General features: G+C 52.8%; 1 protein-coding gene across 1 annotated transcript in view; it reads left to right on the top strand.

Annotated features, from left to right (window-relative positions):
• Positions 1-3,368: 3,368 nt before the first annotated feature.
• LOC144279296 (scavenger receptor cysteine-rich domain-containing protein DMBT1-like) overlaps positions 3,369-25,917 on the top strand; it is a 90,638-nt gene continuing 68,089 nt past the window's right edge. The window contains 6 exon segments of the mRNA XM_077840777.1: positions 3,369-3,489; positions 8,924-9,253; positions 11,981-12,310; positions 12,934-13,263; positions 16,672-17,001; positions 21,181-21,510. Of these exon segments, the coding sequence (XP_077696903.1) occupies positions 3,369-3,489; positions 8,924-9,253; positions 11,981-12,310; positions 12,934-13,263; positions 16,672-17,001; positions 21,181-21,510 (1,771 nt within the window).

The following is a 25,917-nucleotide window of genomic DNA, read 5'->3' as shown; positions in this document are numbered from 1 at the left end:
TCTGGGGCTGGAGAGGGTGGCTGTGCTGACTGCACTGATGGGATTAATGCTGTGGGTCCCAGTCCAGCCAGGCATAGCCCTGACTCCCTGTGTCACCTCTGGGTTATAGCTCTTCCTTCTTCTGCAGACCCTGGGTCTCTCTGTCCCTAACAAAGAAAATAACAGAACGCCACTAGCCGTCACCTTCAGCCCCCAACTAAAACCCCTCCAACGCATTATTAAGGATCTACAACCTATCCTAAAGGATGACCCAACACTCTCACAAATCTTGGGAGACAGGCCAGTCCTTGCCTACAGACAGCCCCCCAACCTGAAGCAAATACTCACCAACAACCACATACCACACAACAGAACCACTAACCCAGGAACTTATCCTTGCAACAAAGCCCGTTGACAATTGTGCCCACATATCTATTCAGGGGACACCATCACAGGGCCTAATAACATCAGCCACACTATCAGATATCACACTATCGTTCACCTGCACATCCACCAATGTGATTTATGCCATCATGTGCCAGCAATGCCCCTCTGCGATGTACATTGGTCAAACTGGACAGTCTCTACGTAAAAGAATAAATGGACACAAATCAGATGTCAAGAATTATAACATTCATAAACCAGTCGGAGAACACTTCAATCTCTCTGGTCACGCAATCACAGACATGAAGGTCGCTATCTTAAAACAAAAAAACTTCAAATCCAGACTCCAGCGAGAAACTGCTGAATTGGAATTCATTTGCAAATTGGATACTATTAATTTAGGCTTAAATAGAGACTGGGAGTGGCTAAGTCATTATGCAAGGTAGCCTATTTCCTCTTGTTTTTTCCTACCCCCCCCCCCCAGATGTTCTGGTTTAACTTGGATTTAAACTTGGAGAGTGGTCAGTTTGGATGAGCTATTACCAGCAGGAGAGTGAGTTTGTGTGTGTATGGGGGTGGGTTTTTGGAGGGGGGTGAGGGAGTGAGAGAACCTGGATTTGTGTAGGAAATGGCCTAACTTCATTATCATGCACATTGTGTAAAGAGTTGTCACTTTGGATGGGCTATCACCAGCAGGAGAGTGAATTTGTGTGGGGGGGTGGAGGGTGAGAAAACCTGGATTTGTGCTGGAAATGGCCTAACCTGAAGATTACTTTAGATAAGCTATTACCAGCAGGACAGTGGGGTGGGAGGAGGTATTGTTTCATATTCTCTGTGTATATATAAAGTCTGCTGCAGTTTCCACGGTATGCATCTGATGAAGTGAGCTGTAGCTCACGAAAGCTCATGCTCAAATAAATTGGTTAGTCTCTAAGGTGCCACAAGTACTCCTTTTCTTTCTGTCCCCACTGGGGCTCAGGACAGCCTGATTCAGCAGTTGCTGCAGCTGCCCCCACCTGACCCCCAGCTTAGACACAGGAGCCAGCTGGTTTGCAGGGACTGAGGGTGCTCAGGCTTCCAGCACCTCCCTGTGGATTCACAGGGACTGGGACCAGCTCAGTACTTCTGAACCTGGTGACTCCAGGGGGGGACCAGGCCAGAGAGGGGAAGGGGGGTTATTTATATTGTTTCAAATGCTTTGGGATGGGTTAACCCTATTTAATTCCGATGCTGAATGTACATTGGGGAGAAAAGACCTGTCAGTTAAAGATGCTGAACCCTCTTCCCTGCAATGACAGCCTGAGCTCTCGAGTTCACGCTCTCTCTGACAGCTCTCACTTATCCCCCTCTGGGAGCTCTCACCCAGCCCTGGGAGATTCCCAAGGGCTCCTCCCACATGGCCGAGGGAAGCAGCATGGCCACTCATGGGGGCTGTAAACAAACTCCAGCCGGAATAATCCTTTTATGCCGCCACTGCACTTTGGGATCTTTACATGGGACAGAGGAGCTGCAAGAGCAGAGCAGACCAGGGTCCCACCCAGCCCAGGCGCCTCTCTGTTGCTGGGCAGAACCAGCTGCGTCAGAGGAAGCTGCAGGAAGCTAAGCTAGAGGGAAGAACCTGCCCCTGGGGGACTCTAGGGTTGCCAGGTGTCCGGTTTTCAACCAGAATACCCAGTCAAAAATGGACCCTGACGGCTCCAGTCAGCAGCACTGACCGGGCCTTTAGAAGTCCGGTTGGCAGTGCAGCAGGATAAGGCAGGCCCCCTGCCTGCCATGGCTCCGTGTGGCTCTCAGACACAGTGGCATGTCCCTCCTCCAGCTCCTACACATAGGGGCAGCCAGGGGGCTCCACATGCAGCCCCCGCCACAAGCATCGGCTCAGCAGCTCCCATTGGCTGGGAACCGCAGCCAATCGGAGCTGCGGGGGTGGCACCTGCAGACAGAGCAGCACATAGAGCCATCCCGAGCGCCTTCAGAAGCTAGCCAGAGACTGAGTCGCGTGACGCTCAATCTGCAAGGAGGCCACGTCCTTTTGGGATTTGCCGAGATGATAACATGGGAAGGTGGCTTGGGCGTAAGCTCAGGTGTGAATGGACCTGCTCTAGGTACACCGGGGGGGGGGGGTCCCCATGGGGTGAGGCCAGTGCAGTGATGTCCCATCCCTGGGCAGAGAAGGGCTGTGTCTACACCACAACCGCAGCAGGACCACAGTCCAGCGCTGCGGCTACGTCGCTGTGGTGTCGTGATGCAGACGCTGCAGCACTGGAAGGGGCTTTGCCGTCACCGTAGTTAATCCACCCTCCAAGCGGCAGTAGCCAGGCTGATGGGAGAATTCTTCATTCCACCTTCTGGTGTCTGCACTAGGGCTTAGGTCGGCTTAATCCCGTCTCCAGGGGTCTGAATTTTTCACACCCCTGAGCAATGTAGCTGGGTTGACCTAAGCTTTAGGTGTAGATCAGGCCAAGCCTCAGCCTCCTTCATCTGGAGTAAGAGCATCCACACAGCCCTCAGCATCGCTTTAACTGCATGGAATGATCCTCGCACACTCAGTCCAACCCGTGCGCCCGTCCCGTGTCCACCAGGCCTCCGTGGATCAGTTCTGCTGACTCCCGGTGAACCAGCTCTGGGAACAGTCCCTGCACCCCATGTGTCCCAGAACCAGCTGTTCCAAGAGGGGTTTGTTTGCTCAGCATGTTCCAGGAACACGTATTTCACAATCCAATGACATAAATAAAGCCACAGCGCAGAGCACAAGGATCACTTCTCCTCTGTGGACTCAGTTGCACACACCCACTGGGTCACTGCTGGGGGGCGTGGAGGGAGGGGTCTCTGCAGTGACAGGCCTGTCACATCCCCTGTCCCCTTGGATCCCTGCCCCCTTGGGTGCCTGCCCCATCTCCCCAGCCCCCCAGCCTGTGACTGTCACACAGACCTCAGCCTGCCTCTCTCACAAGGACGATTGCCTGCCCTAACGCCTGGCCACGCTGCCCCACAAGGACTGTGCGATGAACATGGGGTTTCCTGGGTGCCTCCTGCTCCCAGATGGGCACCCCTTTGGCAGGAGCTCAGCTGCCTATGCTGGAGCCGGGAACACAAAGGTCCCCATCCTCCTGGCCTGGTTTTGGGGTGAGTGGCCTTTTCCCTTTGCTCTAGCTTTGAATAGCCCTGGGGGCAACCTGTGATTCTCCAGCCCCACCCATCAGCTACAGCTGTCCTGGGAGCCAGAAATCCTGGGGTCTATTCTGCCTTGGGAAGGGGAGTGAGGTCTAGTGATTTGAGCAGGGAGTGGAACCAGGATCTATCTAGCTGTGTGTCCGATTTTACAATACAATTAGTTTAACTTTTGTTAAATGTTAAAAGAGTAAAAAGAAACCCGCATGTCTCTGAGTCCTGGAGGTGTTTCTCAGCCGCCCTGGGCTGGTCTCTTTAGGAACATGGGACACAGGGCTGGAAGGGCATGTTATATAATCCCAGTCACACACTTATCAAGCGCCATCTTCACGTGAGTTAGCACGTTCTCCCCTCACCCATTAGGAAGCTGTTCCTGAACCTTCTTCTCATTTCCAGCCTAAAGTAACTCCTGGCCAGTTCATGGTTCTCTGGCAGTGGGGAGCACAGGCCACTAGTTGCATGGAGGTGGGAGATTACCTGCAGCCTCCCCCCACCCCTCTCTGGGACAGGGACTCGGCCGTGAGGCTGCACCTGACCCTGACATAGTGCAAGGGCCAGGCTGGCCTCAGAAACACCCTGGGCCCTGCCCCCCTGCGCCAGGTGCCCCAGGTGTGGGTGAGCAGGCTCAGGCCGGCAGCAGGATCCAAGTGCAGAGGGACTTAGTGTGGGGGTATCCAGGTAGGGGTAAGAGAGTTCTCTGTGGGGCAATCTGGGTGTGGGTGGCTCAGTGGGAGATCTGGATGCACAGATGCTCACTGGGGGATTCTGTAGGGGATCCAGGTGAAGGTGTTTGGGGCTCAGCAGGGGGGTCTAGGTGCAGGGCAGGTGGGGTTCATTTAGGTGCAGGCGGTACAGATGCAGGGGAGGTGGGGCTTGTCAGGGTGAAGTTTCGATGGGCCTGCTTAACGGGGGAGCCCCAGCTTCTGCCAAGGGGATGCCACACGCTGGGCTCCAGCTTCCCCCCACTTCCCCCATTCCCTTCTCTTCCCCATCCCATGCCACTTCCCCACTGCTCCATCTCCTCCCCTCCGCCTCTTCCCCCAGCCCCCACTTCCCCCATCCCATACCCCTTCCCCACCGCTCCATCTCCTTCTCATCCCACCCCCTTCGTCCCCACTGCCTCTTTCCCCCAGCCCCCACTTCCCCCATCCCATACCCCTTCCCCACCGCTCCATCTCCTCCCCTCCCCACTGCCTCTTTCCCCCAGCCCCCACTTCCCCCATCCCATGCCCCTTCCCCACTGCTCCATCTCCTCCCCTCCGCCTCTTCCCCCAGCCCCCACTTCCCCCATCCCATACCCCTTCCCCACCGCTCCATCTCCTCCCCTCCCCACTGCCTCTTTCCCCAGCCCCCACTTCCCCCATCCCATACCCCTTCCCCACCGCTCCATCTCCCCAGGCCGGGGCAAGGTCACTCTACAACCCGCCGCCCGGTGAGTGCCGATGGCGCCTGACCCCTGCTGCTGCCCCCGGGACACGTAGCCCAGAGGAGGGGGTTGAGGGGGGAGGGGTGGAGAGGGGGCGGGGGCGGGGCAGCTTTCCTGGCCGGCCGGGGGATCAGGCTGCCTGGGGCCCCTTCTGACTCCAGGCATCGCCACCTAGCGGCTGTGCGGGTGTCACACCGCTCTGCTCTCCGCTCCACGGCCACGGCCGCGGCAGGGGCGGCGCGTTGTGTGGGCCGCTGGTGAATCACAGAATATCAGGGTTGGAAGGGACCTCAGGAGGTGTCTAGTCCAACCCTCTGCTCAAAGCAGGATGGATCCCCAATTTCTGGCCCAGATCCCTAAATGGCCCCCTCAAGGATCGAACTCACAACCCTGGGTTTAGCAGGCCAATGCTCAAACCACTGAGCTGTCCCTCCCCCCGGCAATGTTTGGGCCCGGTCTCTCCCCCAGCCCCTCCTGCCGCCCCCCCGCACCTCCCCCGAGTGTCCCGCGGCCCCCACTTGCTGCCCCCACGCACCTGCCCCGGAGCCTGCAGCTCACACGGACTCTGCTCTGCGGGCTCCCCGCATCAACTGCTGCCGCAGGGTCCTAGTGCCCCCGTCACTGATGGCAGGGCAGGCTGCCGTTACCCAGCCCTTCCACCCTAGCCTTGAGCCTCTCCAATGTCCCAAACCGCTCAACGCCAGCCCCAGACAGAGCCCTCATCCCCCTGCACCCTAATCCTCCGCCCCAGCCCTGAGGCCCTCCCACACCCCAAACCCCTCATCCCCAGCCCCAGCCCTCATCCTCCTGCACCCTAATCCTCCGTCCCAGCCCTGAGCCCCTCCCACACCCCAAACCCCTCATCCCCAGCCCCACAGCCCTCACCCCTGAACCTCCTCCTAACCCCAAACTCCCTCCCAGAGCCTGCACCTCCTCCCCCTTCCCACACACCCCCTCCGTCCCCCAAACGCTGTCCTAGAGCCTGAACCCCCTCCCCCTGCACCCCTCCACCCCGAAACGCCATCCCAGAGCCTGCACCCCTCATCCCCTCCTGCACCCCCACCCCCTGCCCCAGCCCGGAGCCTGCACCCAAACTCCATCCCAGAGCCTGCACCCCAGACCCCCTCCCACAACCAAACTCCCTCCCAGAGCCTGCACCCTTCCTGCACCCTAATCCCCAGGCCAGGGCCTGCACCCCAGACCTCCTCCCCCCACCCAAACTCCCTCCCAGAGCCTTAGGCAGGTGGAAGGTGGAGTTTGGGGGGCGGGTTCTGGGCACCACCAAAATTTCTACAAACCTGCCACTCCAGTGGGCCTGCACACTCAAGGTCGGGGCGGGAAGCCAGGTGTGGGGGTCCTTCAGCAATGCAGGCAGTGTGAAAGCAGGTGGCTTGGTTTGGAAAGTGTGGTGCAGTATCACTGGTTCTGATGTCACTAACCACGTCTTGTCTTTTGCCGGCTACTTAGGGCTCTTCTGCACTTGAAACATTACAGTGGCACAGTGGCAGCTCTGCAGCTAAAGCATTTCTGGGTCGACGCTACCGACGCCGACCGGAGGGGCAGGAGGGGCAACCCACCGCCCCGAGAGGCAGTAGATAGGTCACTGAAATACAACATGCCTCTGAGTCTTTTCTCTCAGTGCATCAGGAGATGGCAAGGGAGAGCTCACTCAGGCCGCAGCTTACATCAGCCTTGTTTGGAGATCCCCAAGGTGTCCAGCCATGGAGACAGAGACTTATCTCATCTCTTTGCTTTCTTTCAGTTTCCATGACAGGATTCCCCATGGCAGGTAAATACAAACATAGGCAAAGGGTGCGGGGTCTGTCCGTATGTGTGGGGTGCATGCTGCAGTGTGCAGCTATCTCATAAATTGGGGCGAGGAAGGGCAGAGTTAAGGTTATTTAATCTAGTCATTCAAGTGTAGAACTGGAATCTGGGTTCAAATCCTGCCTCCTCCAGACTCACCCCATGGTCTCAGCCCATCTCTTCCTCGCTACATGCCTCAGTTTCCCCTCCAGTGAATTGTTAACAAGGTGCACTGTGTGGCAGAGTGAGCAAGGCGCAGGGCATCCTGGCTGTTGGGTACCTGTGGAAATGCCACAGCAATTCAGCATCTCAAGGGCTCACCCTTGCCCAGTAAGACCGATTGAAATTTGGGCTCTGGCAGCGGCTGGCTGAGCTGCATCAGTCTGGGGTGACCCCAGATTTATCCTGAGGTATGATCTGCCCCAACAGATATTTTTGCCTTTAGTTATTGCTAGAGCAGTTTCAGCTCAGCCCTGGCTGTGGCTGGTGAATGGCCTCACCCCTGCAAAGGGCAAATGGAGGTACTGTGTACCGACACTGGGGTGCCGTGATGCTAGCTGGGGCCTGTGAGCGGTGGGGGTGGGGTACCAGGAGCTGGGCTGCCGTGGTGCTGTCACCACAGGAGGGTGCTCTGTCTGGAAGGCCCTGTCTGTCTGGATGCTGTGGAATATAGAGGAGCTGAGTCAGCCCCAGTCAGGGCCAGTGGAGGTTTTGGGGGAGCAGAACTACAGCCCTTTGGAGCTGCTGCTGTTGGCTCTGGTCAGGCAGGGGCATCAGGGCGCAGACGGGGAGGGAGCTCAGGCGGGGCAAAGGGCAGTTCAGTCTCCTGACCAGTTACACCCTTTGCCCCTCAGCTGGGAGCCGCTCGGACTGAGGGCTGGGCTGGGCTGCACACACCTGTCCTGTCATGGAGGGGAATTAACCCCAGCAGCTCATTTCACATTTTGGGCATCAGAGAGCTGCAATGGCTGCAACTTCCACTCACTACCAGCTTGGACCCACGACCCCAGGTGTGAAAACCCAGTGCCCGTTCCCCCCACACCAGCCACTGCCCCTGCCTGAGTTGGGGCCAAACAGGAACTGGTGCCCTCCAGGGGCAAAGCTTCAGGTCTCCTTCCCCCAATGTTTTGTCTCAGCTTGTCCCCCTCGTACAGACTGTACTGCAGCCAGCCAGCCCCTGGGGGGAAAGACCCTGTGTCCCATCCTCCATCCCACGAGTCAGCCATTCCGCCACGCCTGGGGCTGGATCAGAGCTGGTGACCTCCAGAGAGAAAACCCCCAGTGTCCCATTCTCAGCCCCCCTGAGCCAGCCAGTCTGCCACACTGGAACTATCAGAGGCTTGTTCACCTGCACATCTACCAATCTGATATATGCCATCATGTGCCAGCAATGCCCCTCTGCCATGTACATTGGTCAAACTGTACAGTCTCTCCGTAAAAGAATAAATGGACACAAATCAGACGTCAAGAATTATAACATTCAAAAACCAGTCGGAGAACACTTAAATCTCTTTGGTCACTCGATTACAGACCTAAGAGTGGCAATTCTTCAACAAAAAACCTTCAGAAACAGACTCCAGTGAGAGACTGCTGAATTGGAATTAATTTGCAAATTGGATACAATTAACTTAGGCTTGAATAAAGACTGGGAGTGGATGCAAAGTACACTTTACACAAAGTAAATTACACAAAGTAAAACTATTTCCCCATGTTTATTCCCACCCCCCATTCCCCACTGTTCCTCAGACATTCTTGTCAACTGCTGGAAATGGCCCACCTTGATTATCACTACAAAAGGTCCCCCCCTACCCTGCTCTCCTGCTGATAATAGCTCACCTTACTTGATCACTCTCGTTACAGTGTGTATGGTAACACCCATTGTTTCATGTTCTCTGTGTATATAAATCTCCCCACTGTATTTTCCACTGAATGCATCTGATGAAGTGAGCTGTAGCTCACGAAAGCTTATGCTCAAATAAATTTGTTAGTCTCTAAGGTGCCACAAGTATTCCTGTTCTTTTTGCGAATACAGACTAACACGGCTGCAACTCTGAAAACTGGAACTGAATGGGAGCCAGAGCAAACGATAGGGAACAAGCCCCATATTCCTTTCCTCTAGCCCATCCCTGTGTGTTTATCCCCTTGGGGTGTTTGCAGACTCAGGCATTTCAGAAGTGGCTCAGCTCCGACTGGTGAACGGCCCGAGTCGCTGTGCTGGGAGAGTCGAGGTGCTTCACGACGAGCAGTGGGGAACCGTGTGTGATGACGGCTGGGATTTAACTGAGGCCAGAGTTGTGTGCAGGCAGCTGGGCTGTGGGATGGCGTTATCAGCCCCACGTAAGTCTCGGTTTGGACAGGGAACTGACCGTATCTGGCTGGATGAGGTTAACTGCACAGGGACAGAAGCTGCCCTCTCCGAATGCAAGGCTCGGCCTTGGGGAGAGCATAACTGTAACCACGTGGAAGATGCCAGTGTTGTGTGCTCAGGTAAGCCTCATCTCTTCTGTCACGGTGGGTGCTGCAGGGAGTGGATTAGGAAGCTTTCAGCCCAGCCCCTGGTTCCCCATCTGAGTTCCCGTGCCCCAGCGCAGCGCTATGGGCCTGTACTGAAGGGAGCAGACTGGGAACACAGGAGGGGGTGCTCTCCCCTAGCAGTCTGGGCTGACCCCAGTCCTCCCGCTGGCTGACAAAAGGTCTGTGCTGCAGGGTATGGGGCTCTCGCCTCACAGTCAGCGACGCTCACAGTTCCCCAGAGCGGCGCTAGGGGGCGTGAGCTGCAGAGGGTGGAGTGTGGGGCACAGTGAGAGGCCCTCTCCCCGCTCTGATCGCTCTGATCCCCCGCCCTCCCTGGCACAATGGGGCGCTGGGTAAGCATGGATCCCAGCTGTGGGACTTGGTGTCAAACAGAGCTTCCAGTCGCTCCTGGGGATAGAAACCCAGGGTCACTTTGACAAGAGTTGGGCTCCTAACTCAGCCATGCTGGACAATTTGCACCACAAACAATTAGCCCTGAACCTGTAACGTCCCCCGCAGCTCTGACTGGCCCGGGCCAGGCAGCAGGAGCCAGGAACTAGGGGTGGTAACGGGAGCAAGGAGGAGGAACTGGCCCGGGCCAGGCAGCAGGAGCCAGGAACAAGGGGTGGTAACGGGAGCAAGGAGGAGGAACTGGCCCGGGCCAGGCAGCTGGAGCCAGGAACTAGGGGTGGTAACGGGAGCAAGGAGCAGGAATCGTGTGAGGTGGCAGGAATCTGGTCCCTGGGGTCTGGCCAGCAGCAGCCTTAGCAAGGAGTTGCTCAGACAAAGGGTAGGATGGGAACAGGGAGCTTTACAGCTGGAGGTGTCCAATCAGCAGTCTGCTTCTCGTCACCGGCTCGTGGTGGGTGGGCCTCTGCTGGTGGCCCATTAGCTACAATTCCCTCATCTCCCGGTGATGTGACAGGTAAGGCTGTAGTTCAGCAAGCTCGTGGATCTGGGCTTGAGCCCTGTAGTGCATGGGAGGTGCCTAATTCTTTCCCATTTCCTGCATAATCAGCTCAGCCAACTTTGCCGAGCTTGTCTCTCAGCTACCCTGATTCACCCCAGAAGCAGGAGCATGTCAGTGGTGGGAAGTGAGCCCGTGATGGGTATTCGCTGTGTGGACCCGTGCGTGGGAAGCACTACATTCTCCAGTGTCACTAGTGATCCGATGCACAGGAAACTCCCTGAGTGTTTATCCCCTTGGGGTGTTTGCAGACTCTGGCATTTCAGAAGTGGCTCAGCTCCGACTGGTGAATGGCCCGAGTCGCTGTGAACGGCCCTGGCACAGTGCTATTACATTGGGATCTGAACTGACTGCCCCGTATTGAGCTCCTACCCCACTCCCTGCAGCATCCACCAGGATGGCGGAGGGTTACCTGAGCACACAACACCGGCATCTTCCACGTGGTTACACTTATGCTCTCCCCAAGGCCTAGCCTTGCATTCGGAGAGGGCTTCGAGGTGCTTCACGATGAGCAGTGGGGAACCATGTTTGATGACAGCTGGGATTTAACTGAGGCCAGAGTCGTGTGCAGGCAGCTGGGCTGTGGGACGGCGTTATCAGCCCCACGCGGGTCTCGGTTTGGACAGGGAACTGATCGTATCTGGCTGGATGAGGTTAACTGCACAGGGACAGAAGCTGCCCTCTCCGAATGCAAGGCTAGGCCTTGGGGAGAGCATAACTGTAACCACGTGGAAGATGCCGGTGTTGTGTGCTCAGGTAACCCTCCGCCATCCTGGCGGATGCTGCAGGGAGTGGGGTAGGAGCTCAATACGGGGCAGTCAGTTCAGATCCCAATGTAACAGCACTGTGCCAGGGGCCCGTGCTGTAGGGAAAGTGTGCGGGCTCCTGAGAGACTGCTTTGCCCTCGCAGTCAGTGCTGGCCCCCATGTGGGTGAAGGTACTGTGCTGTAGGGAGCTGTTTGGGGACCACACAAGGGGGCCTTTCCCTCTGGAGTTCGTGCTGACCCCAGTGTCCCAGGGTGCTGACGGCTGTTGTGCTGTAGGAGGCAGGGTGGCGGTTTCAAGAATAACGTCCTCCCATTGCAGGCAGTGCTGGCCCCAGTGCCCCAGCACAGCTCTTAGGGCCTGTACTGCAGGGAGCGGGATGGGGGCTCAGTAGGGGGCGCTCTCCCCTCGCAGTCAGTGCTGAGCCCAGTGCCCCAGCACAGCACTTAGGGCTTGCGCTGCAGGGAGCAGTACGTGTGCCTCAGTGAGAGACCCTCCCCGTCACTGATCGCTCTGATCCCCCTGGCCCATGATAGCACAGTGGGGCACTGGGTAACCGTAGATCCCATTTGTGGGATTTGGGGGTGAATGGAGCCTGCAGCTGCTCAGAGGCAGTAGAAACCTGGGATCCCTTTATGAAGAGTGGGGCTCCTTCCCCCGTCACTCCGGGTGGTTTCCATCTCAGCTAATTACCCTTGAACCTGTTATATCCCCCACTGCTGTGACTGGAGACAGAGTTCTTCCTCACTCCCTCTCCTACATAGCCCATGAGTTTCTGTGCCTGGTCTCTCAGCAGTCCTGTCCCACTCCAAAGGTGGCTGAATGTCAGTGGTGGGGAGTGAAGCCCTGACAGGCAGTTGCAGAGGTGGTTCACAGCCGTCAGTGGGAGGTGCTACTTTCCCCAGGGTCACTAGTGATCAGATGCACAGCAACTTACTTGAGTGTTTATTCCCTTGGGGTGTTTGCAGACTCAGACATTTCAGAGCAGACTCAGCTCCGACTCGTGAATGGCCCGAGTCGCTGCGCTGGGAGAGTCGAGGTGTTTCACAACCAGCAGTGGGGAACCGTATGTGATGACAGCTGGGATTTAACTGAGGCCAGAGTCGTGTGCGGGCAGCTGGGCTGTGGGACGGCGTTATCAGCCCCAGGCAGGTCTCAATTTGGGCGAGGCTCTGATCCCATCTGGCTGGATAACGTTCACTGCACAGGGACAGAAGCTGCCCTCTCCGAATGCAGGGCTCGGCCTTGGGGAATCCATAACTGTCACCACGGAGAAGATGCCAGTGTTGTGTGCTCAGGTAACTCTCATCCATCACTGTGGGTGTTGTGGGGAGCGGGATGGGGGCTCAGTAGGGGGCGCTCTTCCCTCACAGTCAGTGCTGAGCCCCGTGTCCCAGCACAGCACTTAGGGCCTGCACTGCAGGGAGCAGTACGTGCGCCTCAGTGAGAGACCCTCCCCGTCGCTGATCACTCTGATCCCCTGCCCCATTACAGCACAATGGGGCGCTGGGTAACCATAGATCCCATTTGTGGGATTTGGGGTCGAATGGCGCCTCCAGGCACTCAGGGGCAGTAGAAACCCTGGGTCCCTTTATAAAGTGTGGGGCTCCTACCCCCATCATAGAGATTTCAATCTCAGCTAATTACCCCTCAATCTTTAACATCTCCCACTGGTGTGACTGGAGACAGGGTTCTTCCTCACTCCCTCTCCTATATAGCCCATGAGTTTTCATGGCCTGTCTCTCAGCTGCCCGTTCCCACCCCAGAGGTGGCTGTGTATTAGTAGGGCAGAATGAGCCCCTGCCAGGCAATTGGTATGTGTAGAGACTGATCAGATCCGAGGCACTACGTTCCCCAATGTCACTAGTGATCAGAGGCAAAGGAATCTCCCTGAGTGTTTATTCCCTTGGCGCATTTGCAGATTCAGCCATTCCAGAGCAGGCTCCAATCCGACTGGTTGATGGTTCTAGTCGCTGCGCTGGGAGAGTCGAGGTGTTTCACAACCAGCAGTGGGGAACCATCTGTGATGACAACTGGGATTTAACTGAGGCCAGAGTCGTGTGCAGGCAGCTGGGCTGTGGGACGGCGTTATCAGCCCCTGGAAGAGCTCAGTTTGGACGAGGATCTGACCGTATCTGGCTGGATGACGTTCACTGCACAGGGACAGAAGCTGCCCTCTCCCAATGCAGGGCTCGGCCTTGGGGAGACAATAACTGTCACCACGGAGAAGATGCCGGCGTTGTGTGCTCAGGTAACCCTCCTTTGTCATGCCCCTGTAAGTGCTGCGAGAAGCAGTTTGGGGACTCACTGGGGCGCTCTCCCCTCACAGTGAGTTCTGACCCTGATGCAAAATGCTGGGCTGGGGCTTAGCGGAGGCTGCTCTCCCTGCAGGCTCCTGCGTTACCACAAAGCCCAGGTCATGTCTAAGGGCCTTGCTGCAGGGGGCAGTTTGGGGATGACAGGAGGGGGCTGCTCTCTCTCTGAGTCAGTGCTGACCCCAATGCCCCAGCGTGGTGCTAGGGCACCGTGCTGCAGGCTGAGGTGTATACATCGCTGTGAGTGTCCCTCTGCCATGTCTGCTCACTCTGATCCCCCCACCCAACTCCAGCCCTATGGGTGCTCTGTGACCAGTGAGTTCTCGTCAGACTCACTTGCTGTCTTATTCTTATGAGATGAGAGGTTTGGTTGCTTCAGGGCATAGCCCTGTTGTGCCCTGCTTAGACATCTGCCATTTTTGTATGTAGTTTAGTTGCAGCCATGTCGGTCCCAGGATACAAGAGAGACAAGGTGGGTGAGGAAATGTCTTTTATTGGACCAGTTTCTCTTGGTGAGAGAGACAAGCTTTCAAGCTTACATAGAGCCCAGACCCAAAGAAGAGCTCTGCGTGAGCTCCAAAGCTTGTTTCTCTCACCAACTGAAGCTGGTTCAATGAAAGATATTGCCTCACCCACCGTGTCTCCCTAGATTTCTGTAAGGCATTCGACTTAACACTGCACAAGAACGATGCAAAATCAATGTGTCACCCGTTAAACTGATTAAAAATTGGACAACTTACTGGTCTCAAAACATAATTGGAAATGGAGAATCATCATCGGGAAATGTGTTTTGACTGGGGCCCTGCGGGATCACTGCTTGGCTTTACGCTACTTATCATTTTTATCAATGAACTGGAAGAAAACATAAAAACATCAGTCAGAAAGTTTGCAGATAACACGAAAATTGGGAGAGTAGTAAATAGAGAACAGGACAGGTCACTGACACATAGGGATCTGAATTGCTAGGTAAGCTGGGTACAAGGAAACAAGATTCCTTTTAATATGACCAAATGTAAAATTATACATCTAGGAACACAGAACGCGGGCTGTACTTACAGGAGTGGGGACTCTGTCTGGGAAGCAGTGACCCTGAGAAAGATTTGTGGGTGGGGGGTGGATAATCAGAAGAAGAGGAGCTCCCAGAGTGATACTGTGACCAGAAGGACTAATGCAATCCTGGGATGCGTACACAGGGGAATCTTGAGTAGCTGTAGAGAGGTTATTTTACCTCTGTAGTTGGTGCGAACGCTGCGGGAATCCTGTTTCCAGTATGATGGGATCCCCGGGGTGCAGCCTGGGACTGTGGGACCGTTGTGCCCCCTTAACTTTCTCCAGCCTGGTTTGTCTCACACAATGCTTTGCTAGTGACAAGCAGCAAACCCCTCCAGGCACTGTAATCACTCAGCACAACCCACACCCAGCTAGATTGCATGAATGCTCCTAGAGACATTAATGAATCACACTGAGAAAGGCACCAGCCAAATCCCCCCAGCTACCACCCTTGTACCTCAGGAATATACCGTCTTGTACTGCTCAAGATGAAGAGTGCAAATTTATTAATTGGTTCACTACTTCATCAATGGAAAGTGGATATACACCAGCCTTTGTAAATCTTAGGAGATTTACCAAACACTTCAGGCAAATTTAGTGGTAAAGATAAATAGTTAAACAAATTTATTGATGACAAAAGATATATTTTAATTGATTATAAGTGATAGGCAAAAAATCAGAGTTCGTTACCAAAATAAAATAAAATAAAATATAAGCACGCAGCCTAAACTCTCAACCCTATTAGACTGGGCAACAACTAGACTAAGCAGTTTTTCTCACTCCACTGGATATTACAGTTCTTAGTACACAGATATCGCCCTTGAAACCTGGGCCAGTCTTCTCTGTTGGAGTCTTCAGTCTTCTGACTGTCCTTGTTGCTTGCAGCATAGGTGGGGCGGGGGAGGAGGAGAAAAGGCCAAGCATGGGCCCGCTGTGTTTTGTTTTATACACTTAGTCCCATGTGCTTGGAGAACACAAGTCCAGGCATGTCTGGTCCCCAGTCAAGGTTGAGCAATTTCCCAGGTGTGGTCTTATGCAGCTGAGTCACTGAATTGTAACTCCCTTGCTGGACAATGGCTGTTGATGGTTGTTGGACAGCCACCTGCGCATTTGTTAGCTCTTTTGTCATTGTCTCTGGTGAGCTAGTATCTGGGTGCTTCCCAAACCCACAGCATATTTTAGTGAAAACTATACAACTCAATTCTTATAATATTATATGCATTAATGATACACATATTTAGATGGAACAATGGCTTTCAGCAGATCATAACCTTTCCCATGATACCTCACGTGGCATGCTTTATATGCAATATCACAATTATATGTAAATGAGGAATATGGGGGTTACAGGGCGCTCCCACAAGGTATAGAATATCACATCCAGTTCTGGTTCCCACAATTCAAGAAGGATGCTGATAAATTTAAGAAGGTTCAGAGAAGAGCCATGAGAATGATCAAAGGATTAGAAAACCTGCCTTGTGGTGACAGACGCAACGAGCTCAGTCTGTTTAGTTTAACAAAGAGAAGGTAAAGGGGTCACTTGATCACAGTCTATAATTACCATCATGGGGAACAGAAATGTGATAATAGAGGACTCTTCAATCTTACAGGAAAGTGTTTCATAAGATCCGAAGGCTGGAAGTTGAAGAGAGACACATTTAGATTACAAATAAAGTGCAAATTTGTAATGATGAGGATTATTAACTGTTGGAACTGTTTACCAATGGCTGTGGGGGATCCTCCCTCACTGGCAATCTTTAAATGAGGATTGGATGTTTCTGAAAGATCTGCCCTAGGAATTACTCTGGGGCAGGTCTCTGGCCTGTGCTACACAGGAGGTCAGACTAGGTGGTCAGAGGGGGCACTTTGGGCCTTGGGAGTCTATGAATCCCACTGATCAGATTCAGTGCCAGATGGAGCCTGCAGCCATTCACAAGGAGTAGGAACCCTGGGTCACTTTGTTAAGCATCAGGCTCCTAACCCCATTGCCCCGGCCAATTAGCATCTTAGCTGATGAGCCATGAACCTTTAATATTTGGCACCATGGTGACTGTATGCAGAATTCTTCCCCATGTCCTGCCTAAATGACTGGGCCAGATTTCCCTCGCCTGTTTCTCAGCTGCACCCTTGTGGCGGCTGCATATCTGTGGTGGAAGTGAGACCCACTGATAGGCGGTAGCTGTGTGTGGAGGCTGTTCAGACCCACCAGTGGGAGGCGCTACGTTCTGCAGCATCACTACTGATCAGATGCAAAGGAACCTCCCTGAGAGTTTATTCCATTGGCGTGTTTGCAGACTCTGGCATTTCAGAAGAGGCTCAGCTCCGACTAGTGAATGGCCCGAGTCGCTGCGCTGGGAGAGTCGAGGTGCTTCACAACCAACGGTGGGGAACTGTGTGTGATGACAGCTGGAACATAACTGATGCTGGAGTCGTGTGCAGGGAGCTGGGCTGTGGAATGGCATTATCAGCCCCAGGAGGGGCTCGATTTGGGCGAGGATCAGACCATATCTGGCTGGATGACGTCAACTGCGCAGGGACAGAAGCTGCCCTCACCGAATGCAGGGCTCGGCCTTGGGGAGACAATAACTGTAACCACGGAGAAGATGCTGGTGCTGTGTGCTCAGGTAACTCTCATCTAGCACCGTGCATGTGGCAGGGAGGAGCGTGGGAAGCTCATTACAGGGCATTGTCCCCTCACAACCGTTACTAACCCCAGCATGGTGCTTGGGGCCTGTGCTTCAGGGAGCTATATGGCGGTTCCAATAGGGGGTGCTCTCCTCTCACACGCTGTGCTGACCCTAATTCCCCTGAGCAGTTCTATAGGCCTGTGCTGCAGGGAGCAGGGTGGAGGCTCAGTAGGGGGCGCTCTCTCCTTGAAGTCCGTGCTGGCACCAGTACCCTAGTGCAGTGTCAAGGGGCCTGTGCTGCAGATAGGGGGATGGGGTGTCAGTATGGGGTGCTTTCCCCTTGCAGTTGTGCTGACACCAATGCCCCAGTGTGGTGCCATGGGCCCCTGGCATGAGGAAACCTTGTCTGTGCCCGCTGGGGGGAAGCTCCCCGACTCTCCTGGCTACAGAACACAAGCTGTGCCCTTTAGGCCTCACGGGGTGGCTTCTTTCCGGGTTGTGAGAGGCACACTCCAGCCCCCAGCCCTCCGAGCATCCCCCTGCAGCACCCAGCCCCTGTCCCGCCCAGTCACAGATCCGCTGCTCCCAAAGGAACAGGGCCCCCAGCTGACCAGCTCCAGCTCCCATCTCTGCCCCAAACAACACACAGCCCTAGATCCCTTCATAGGCACACCAAGGACAAGTGATTTCACAGAGTGTAGAGTTTCGAGGAGTAGCAAGGAGTAGGGTTGGAAAGAAATGGTTCCATGGCCAATAAAATCAAACCACCTTGACTAGACCCTAGACTCATTGAACGAGATACTTTTCTGTCTGGTAGAGCAACGCTCACCCCACAGTCCTTCCGGGGTTTTACTCCAGGCTTGGCTGTGATCTCCTGTTCCTGAGACAAACACTGTCAGCCGCCTCCAGGGTGAAAGGCAGCTCTTGTCCCCTCTCCTCTTTCTTTGTAGGTACAGACCATTTTCTCTTCCCAGAGGAGGTCTCTCTTTGGAGACTTGTGCTGAGGGTCCTTGGTCTTTGCAAATTCTCAGGCCCCCACTGGGCCCAGACAGTGAATATAGCCTGTCTCCATGGCTGTGCTTTGTTCTATGTGCTGATTGGCTCAGCCAAAGGGATTGCCATGGCGCAGGTGACAAGCTTCACTTCCACACTTCTGGAGCGTCATATTCCACATTTTACATCTCTCTTCAACTGTGTCCCATACAAAGATCTTGCCTCTATTAGGGAGACCAGCTGGCTGCTGGCTGTTGGTAGAGACCTCACATGCCACCTCTGGTGAGCTATTGTGCATATATCTCACCTAGGGGATCCCCGTAAAACTCTAGGCATCCCTCTGCTCTCTGCCAGTTGGTGTCTAGTTATCTCTGGGCCAGCGTCCACAATGGGGACCTGGGTATCTGCAGCTTTCACTGGTTGGATTTTGTGTCAATGGAGCCTGCAGCCGTTCACTCAAACTAAAAATCCAGGGCCAATTTCTCAAGAGTTTGGTTCCTAATCACTTTATTCTGGCTAATTTCCATCTCAGGAAATAAGCCAAGAACCTGTAATTTTCCCAAGAGCTGAGATGTAGGACATGTGATTCTTCCTCACTTCCTGTCCTACACAGCATACATATTTCCTTGTCCTGTTTCTCAGCTGCCCTGTCCTGCCCCAGAAGTGGCTGCATGTCAGTGCAGGGAGTCTTCTTCTTTTGTGTATGTCACAAGTCGATATCTATGAAACCTTCTGCCAGTGGAGTTGGCAGTGACCAGGGCCGGGTTCAATATCTAGGGGTTCCTTTCCAGGAATATAACACAGGTCTGGTTTGAGCACCCACCCCAGTAACCGGGGACAATTACACACCACCCCCTGGGTGCTTCTACGAGGCAAAGCTTCCCCTCTTGTGAGCACAGTCTTAGTGCAGAAAAGAAACTTTTTAATAAAAGCAGGGAAGCCCAGCAGCATTAACTTTGGAAAACGCCGGAAACAGATAAAACCATGAGCAAAACACCTATCCCAGCTTATGCTGGGCAGTATCTTTTGCCTCAGGATCTTGAATCCAGCAACCCAAAGTTCCTTTAATGTGCCCCTCCCTTGTCCCTCCACTGACCCCTCTCACAGTGGTTGTCTTTGGTTAGTGAAGACCCAGAGTTCAGAGGTGCACCTGTGTGAGTTCAGCTCCCACCATGGGGGCGGGGAGGAGAGCGCCTGGCTCGCTCTCCTGTCTGGGTGCTTGCTCTGGTGGCAGCTGCCCTGCCAGCCACTCATCACTCTGCTCGCCCTCACCTTCTGCTGCCCCCGGCCTCTCTACTGTGGCCTCTGCAGGTCGCTCTCTTGAGGCTCCCCCCAGCTCTTAGTGGAGAGACCTCAGTGCTGAAGCAGGCTGGGCAGAAACACTGTGTCACAGCAGATGATTTCTGCTCTAGTGATCACTTAATCCCAAAAGACTCCTAATGGAGCCTTAATTAGCTCTACCTTTGAAGAGTGGTGAGAGGCAGATTAAACTATGCCTAGACCTCTTACACAGAGCCCACACGCCTCAGCAGGAACACCCATCTCCACCCCGTCTCACTCTTGATAGGGGTCTGGTGTCTAAGCCCCCTGGTTAGTGGGTTTAGTTCAGTTTTGGGTGACCCCCTCAGTCAGGGCAGGCTAAGCCCAGTTCTGCTGCCCTTTTCTCAATCAGGATAACAACATTTCACTAGCCCTGCATTCAAATACACAGTGATTTGTAACCCAGCACCAGCCAACACAGCTCTGTCTGCTGGATATCTAGGCAGAGTGGGTGTGTGCATGTAAATACCGTCTGGTCCTGAAGTCTTTCCCCCTCCCCAGCTCATCACTAGCTGTCAGGGAAGAGGGTCATTCAGACCTTGCTTATGTAATGCCGACAGACCCTGGTCATCCGTGGACAGGATCAAACTGGGCCCTCTGGAGCTCAGTGCATGAGCCTCTATCACATGAGCTAAAAGCAAACTGGCTGTTAGCTAAGGCTGTAGAGCAGACTCATTAATTGCTCTCTCCTAAGTGGTCTCAGTGCCAGTAGATGGGATACAATACCACACCCAGGAGGTGTGTGGGTTATGCTTATCTCTAGCTTGTTCAGCCATCTGACTGTGCATCCTTAAAGTCCACTCTTCTGACGGGGCTCTCCTCCACCACGACCACGTGTGACTGTCTGTATTGCTGCCCCACAGGCAGATGGAGAATATCGGGCTAAGCCACATTTCTGCATTGTAACAATTCCTCAGGTCAGTTTAGTCAGGGCCCACTAAGCCTAGTCCAGGATCTGTATCCCAGGTTGCAAATAGGCAGATACAAGTTAGGGCTTCTGAAAATCCATGAGCAAGCCAGTCTCTCTATCCCAGAGTTGCTGCCCCTCTGTGAGTGCACAGTTGTCAACCCAGCTCTGCCCTCATTCATCTGAGACTGGTCCTGGACCGGCAGCACTAGACCCCACTGCAGCAATGGTTGCCACAAAACGATGTTGCCAAGTCAGTCGTGGCAAGTCAGGAGGAATCGCAGGGGCAGGTGTTTGCTTCAGGAGGGGTCCGATCTGCTTGGAGGAAGTGTGCATTGCCTCTGCACTGGGCACAACCCTTGTCAGCCTGGAGTGCAGCAGAGTCCTGGCAGCCGTCACTGCTCTCCAGGCAGTTCTCAGGGGGATGGACTCTGGGTGACATTTTCAGGAGCTATGGAGCCAACACATGTAAATTCGATGCTGATGTCAGGCTAAGGCAGCCACTAAGGACACGGGTGACTGTGTTCATCTCCCAATCACCGATATGCTTATGGCAGCGTCTATCCCCCAGCCCTGCACAGTATCCCACTGGAGCGAATTCCAGCCCCAGGAGTGAGGGTGTAAATCTGCTCCCCAGGAGGTTCCCGCCAGCTTCTACATCAAGGCAGTGCGGGGGAGGGGGGATGATCTTTTTCATTAAGTGCTCTAGTGGGAGCAGTAGGTCAGACTGCAGTCCAGTCTGCCTAACTAGGTGAGAGCTGGCTGGGAGGGGAGTGGAAAAACTTCAACACTGCCCCAGTAATTAGCCTGGTCAGTGGTGGGGAGCCCTTGATAGGTAGTTGTTGTGTGCAGAGACTGGTCAGACCCGTCAGCAGAAGGCGCTACATTCCCCAGGGACACGAGAGATTAGACGTACAGGAGCCTCGCTGAGTGTTTATTCCCTTGGGTGATTGCAGAATCCGGCATCTCAGAAGTGGCTCAGCTCCGACTGGTGAACGGTTCGAGTCGCTGCGCTGGGAGAGTCGAGGTGTTTCATAACAAGAAGTGGGGAACCATCTGTGATGACAGCTGGGATTTACAGGATGCTGGAGTCGTGTGCAGGCAGCTGGGCTGTGGGACAGCGTTATCAGCCCCCGTCGGGGCTCACTTTGGGCAAGGATCTGAGCATATCTGGCTGGCTAATGTGAACTGCACAGGGTCAGAAGTTGCCCTCTCCGATTGCAGGGCTCGGCCTTGGGGAGACAGTAACTGTACCCACGGAGAAGATGCTGGTGTCGAGTGCTCAGGTAACCTTCATCCATCATGTCACTGTGGGTGGTGCAGGGATTGGGCTGGGAAACTTTCAGCACAGACCCAGCTCTCCTGAATCAGCGCTGACCCCAGTGCCCCAGCATGGTGCTAAGGGAGACAGTTCGGGGTCACAGTAAGTGTTGCTCTTCCCACGGTCTCAGTGCTGACCCCATTGTCCCCACAGAGTTCTACATGCCTGCACTGCAGGGAGCAGGATGGGGGCTCAGTGGGGGGCGCTCTCCCCTCGCAGTCAGTGCTGGCCTCAGTGCCCCAGCACAGCACTTAGGGCCTGCGCTGCAGGGAGCAGTACGTGCGCCTCTGTGAGAGACCCTCCTCGTCGCTGATCGCTGTGATTCCCCTGCCCCACTACAGCACGAATGGGGTGCTGGGTAACCATGGGTTCCATTTATGGGATTTGGGGTTGAATGAATCCTGTAGCCACTGAGGGATCCCTTTATGAAGTGTGGGGTTCCTACCACCATCACTCCGGGTGATTTCCATCTCAGCTAATTACTCCTGAACCTGTAATATGCCCCAATGATGTGGCTGGAGTCAGGGTTCTTCCTCACTTCCTCTCCTACACAGCCCATGAGTTTCTGTGCCCTGTCTCTCATCTACCCTGTTCCACCCCACAGGTGACTGCATGGTCGTGGTGGGGAGTAGGGCTGTCAAGTTATTATGAAAATCATAATTAATTGTGAGATTAAAAAATTAATCATGATTAAACATGCAATTAATCGCACCTTTACACAATAATAGCATACCCTCACTTTATATTAATTTTTGATTACAAATATTTGTACTGTAAAAAAGAAACAAAAGAAATAATATTTTCAATTCACCTCATACAAGTACTGTAGTGCAATCTCTTTATCAGGAAAGGAGAATGATTTACAAATAACTGCAATCAAAAATAAAACAATGTAAAATTTTAGATCCTACACATCCACTCAGTCCTACATCTCATTCAGCCAATTGTTCAGACAGACAAAAGTTTGTTTGTCAGACAAAGTTTGTTTACATTTGCAGGAGATAATGCTCCTTGCTTCTTGTTTTCAATGTTACCTGAAAATGAGAACAGGCATTCATTCACATGGCACTATTGTACCCAGCGTTACAAAATATTTACGTGCCAGATGTGCTAAAAATTCATATGTCCCTTCATACTTCGACCACCATTCTAGAGGACATGTGTCCATGCTGATGATGGGTTCTGCTCGATAACGATCCAAAGCAGTGCAGACCTACAAAAGTTCATTTTCATCATCTGAGTCAGATGCCACCAGGAGAAGGTTGATTTTCTTTTTTGGTGGTTCAGGTTCTGTAGTTTCTGCATTGTAGTGTTGCTCTTTTAAGAGTTCTGAAGGCATGCTCCACACCTCGTCCCTCTCAGATTTTAGAAGGCACTTCAGATTCTTAAAGCTTGGGTCGAGTGCTGTATCTAGCTTTAGAAATCTCAGATTGGTACCTTCTTTGCGTTTTGTCAAATCTTCAGTGAACGTGTTCTTAAAACGAACAACATGTAATGAATCATCATCCGAGACTACTGTAACAGGAAAGATATGGCAAAATGCCGGTAAAATACATCGCAGGAGATACACAATTCTCTCCCAAGAATTTCAGTCACAAATTAAATTAACACATTACTTTTTTAACAAGCATCATCAGCATGGAAGCATGTCGTATGGAATGGTGGCTGAAGCATGAAGGGGCATGTGAATGTTTAGCATATGTGACACGTAAATACCTTGCAATGCTACCTGCAAAAGTGCCATGCAAACCCCTCTTCTCACTTTCGGGTGACATTGCAAATAAGAAATAGGCAGCATTATCTCTTGTAAGTGTAAACAAACTTGTTTGTCCGAATGACTGGCTGAACAAAAAGAAAGACTGAGAGGATATGTAGGCTCTAAGTTTTACATAGTTTTTTTTCTGAGTGCAGTTATGTAACAAAAAAAATTCTACATTTGTAAGTTGCACTTTCACAGTAAAGAGTTTGCACTACAGGACTTGTATGAGGTGAACTGAAAAATACTATTTCTTTTACCATTTTTACAGCGCTAATATTGTTAATCCAAAATACAGTAAAAGCTGTTTTATCCAACGCTTCACCAACTGGAAAGCTCTATAAATCAGCATTTCTGATTTTCATTGAAATGCTGATTTATAGTCCGGTTGGTGCAGGGCTAACAGGGCGTTGGGGCGCAGGATGGGGTGCGGATCAAGGGCTCTGGGAAGGACTTTGGGTGTGGGAGGGGGCTTAGTACAGGAGAGGGGGTGCGGGGTGTTGGATCCAGTTGGATCCAAGTTGGATCCAAGGAGGAAGGGCAGTGTGGATACCAGATTAATAGGTCATACTGGCTGTAGAATGACCATGCCTAATCAGGTAAAGAATGTGAGCGAGGCCAAACAGCAAAAATTAAGATGTTTGTACACCAGTGCGAGGAGCCTAGGTAACAAAATGGAGGAACTAGAGCTACTGGTGCAGAAAGTGAAACCAGATATTATAGGGATAACAGAAACATGGTGGAATAGTCGTCATGACTGGAGTGCAGGTATTGAAGGGTATGTGCTGTTTAGGAAAGACAGAAATAAAGGTAAAGGTGGTAGAGTAGCATTGTATATCAATGATGAGGTAGGTTGTAAAGAAATAAGAAGCAGTGGAATGGATAAGACAGAGTCATCTGGGCAAAAATCACATTGGGGAAGAAAACTACCAGAGCCTCCCCTGGGATAGTGCTTGGGGTGTGCTATAGACCGCCGGGATCTAATCTGGATATGGATAGAGCCCTCTTTAATGTTTTTAATGAAGTAAATAGTAATGGAAACTGCGTGATCATGGGAGACTTCAACTTAGAATCATAGAATCATAGAATATCAGGGTTGGAAGGGACCTCAGGAGGTCATCTAGTCCAACCCCCTGCTCAAAAGCAGGACCCATCCCCAATTAAATCATCCCAGCCAGGGCTTTGTCAAGCCTGACCTTAAAAACTTCTAAGGAAGGAGATTCCACCACCTCCCTAGGCAACGCATTCCAGTGTTTCACCCTCCTAGTGAAAAAGTTTTTCCTAATATCCAACCTAAACCTCCCCCACTGCAACTTGAGACCATTACTCCTTGACCTGTCCTCTTCCACCACTGAGAATAGTCTAGAACCATCCTCTCTGGAACCACCTCTCAGGTAGTTGAAAGCAGTTATCAAATCCCCCCTCATTCTTCTCTTCCGCAGACTAAACAATCCCAGTTCCCTCAGCCTCTCCTCATAAGTCATGTGTTCCAGACCCCTAATCATTTTTGTTGCCCTTCGCTGAACTCTTTCCAATTTATCCACATCCTTCTTGTAGTGTGGGGCCCAAAACTGGACACAGTACTCCAGATGAGGCCTCACCAATGTCGAATAGAGGGGAACGATCACGTCCCTCGATCTGCTCGCTATGCCCCTACTTATACATCCCAAAATGCCATTGGCCTTCTTGGCAACAAGGGCACACTGCTGACTCATATCCAGGTTCTTGTCCACTGACACCCCTAGGTCCTTTTCTGCAGAACTGCTGCCTAGCCATTTGGTCCCTAGTCTGTAGCTGTGCATTGGGTTCTTCCGTCCTAAGTGCAGGACCCTGCACTTATCCTTATTGAACCTCATCGGATTTCTTTTGGCCCAATCCTCCAATTTGTCTAGGTCCCTCTGTATCCTATCCCTGCCCTCCAGCGTATCTACCACTCCTCCCAGTTTAGTATCATCCGCAAATTTGCTGAGAGTGCAATCCACAGCATCCTCCAGATCATTTATGAAGATATTGAACAAAACCGGCCCCAGGACCGACCCCTGGGGCTCTCCACTTGACACCGGCTGCCAACTAGACATGGAGCCATTGATCACTACCCATTGAGCCCGACAATCTAGCCAACTTTCTACCCACCTTATAGTGCATTCATCCAGCCCGTACTTCTTTAACTTGCTGACAAGAATACTGTGGGAGACAGTGTCAAAAGCTTTGCTAAAGTCAAGATACAATACATCCACTGCTTTCCCTTCCCAGATATAGACTGGAGGACAAGTGCTAGTAATAATAAAAGGGCTCAGATTTTCTTACATGCGATAGCTGATGGATTCCTTCATCAAGTAGTTGCTGAACCGACTAGAGGGGATGCCATTTTAGATTTGGTTTTGGTGGGTAGTGAGGACCTCATAGAAGAAATGGTTGTAGGGGACAACCTTGGTTCAAGTGATCATGAGCTAATTCAGTTCAAACTGAACGGAAGGATAAACAAAAAGAAATCTGCAATTAGGGTTTTCGATTTCAAAAGGGCTGACTTTCAAAAATTAAGGAAATTAGTTAGGGAAGTGGATTGGACTGAAGAACGTATGGATCTAAAGGCAGAGGAGGCCTGGGATTACTTTA

The sequence above is a fragment of the Eretmochelys imbricata genome, chromosome 23, assembly GCF_965152235.1.
Source record: "Eretmochelys imbricata isolate rEreImb1 chromosome 23, rEreImb1.hap1, whole genome shotgun sequence".
NCBI lineage: Eukaryota > Metazoa > Chordata > Testudines > Cheloniidae > Eretmochelys > Eretmochelys imbricata.
The sequence above is the reverse complement of the archived record's forward strand: the minus strand, read 5'-3'. Positions and strand labels throughout refer to the sequence as shown.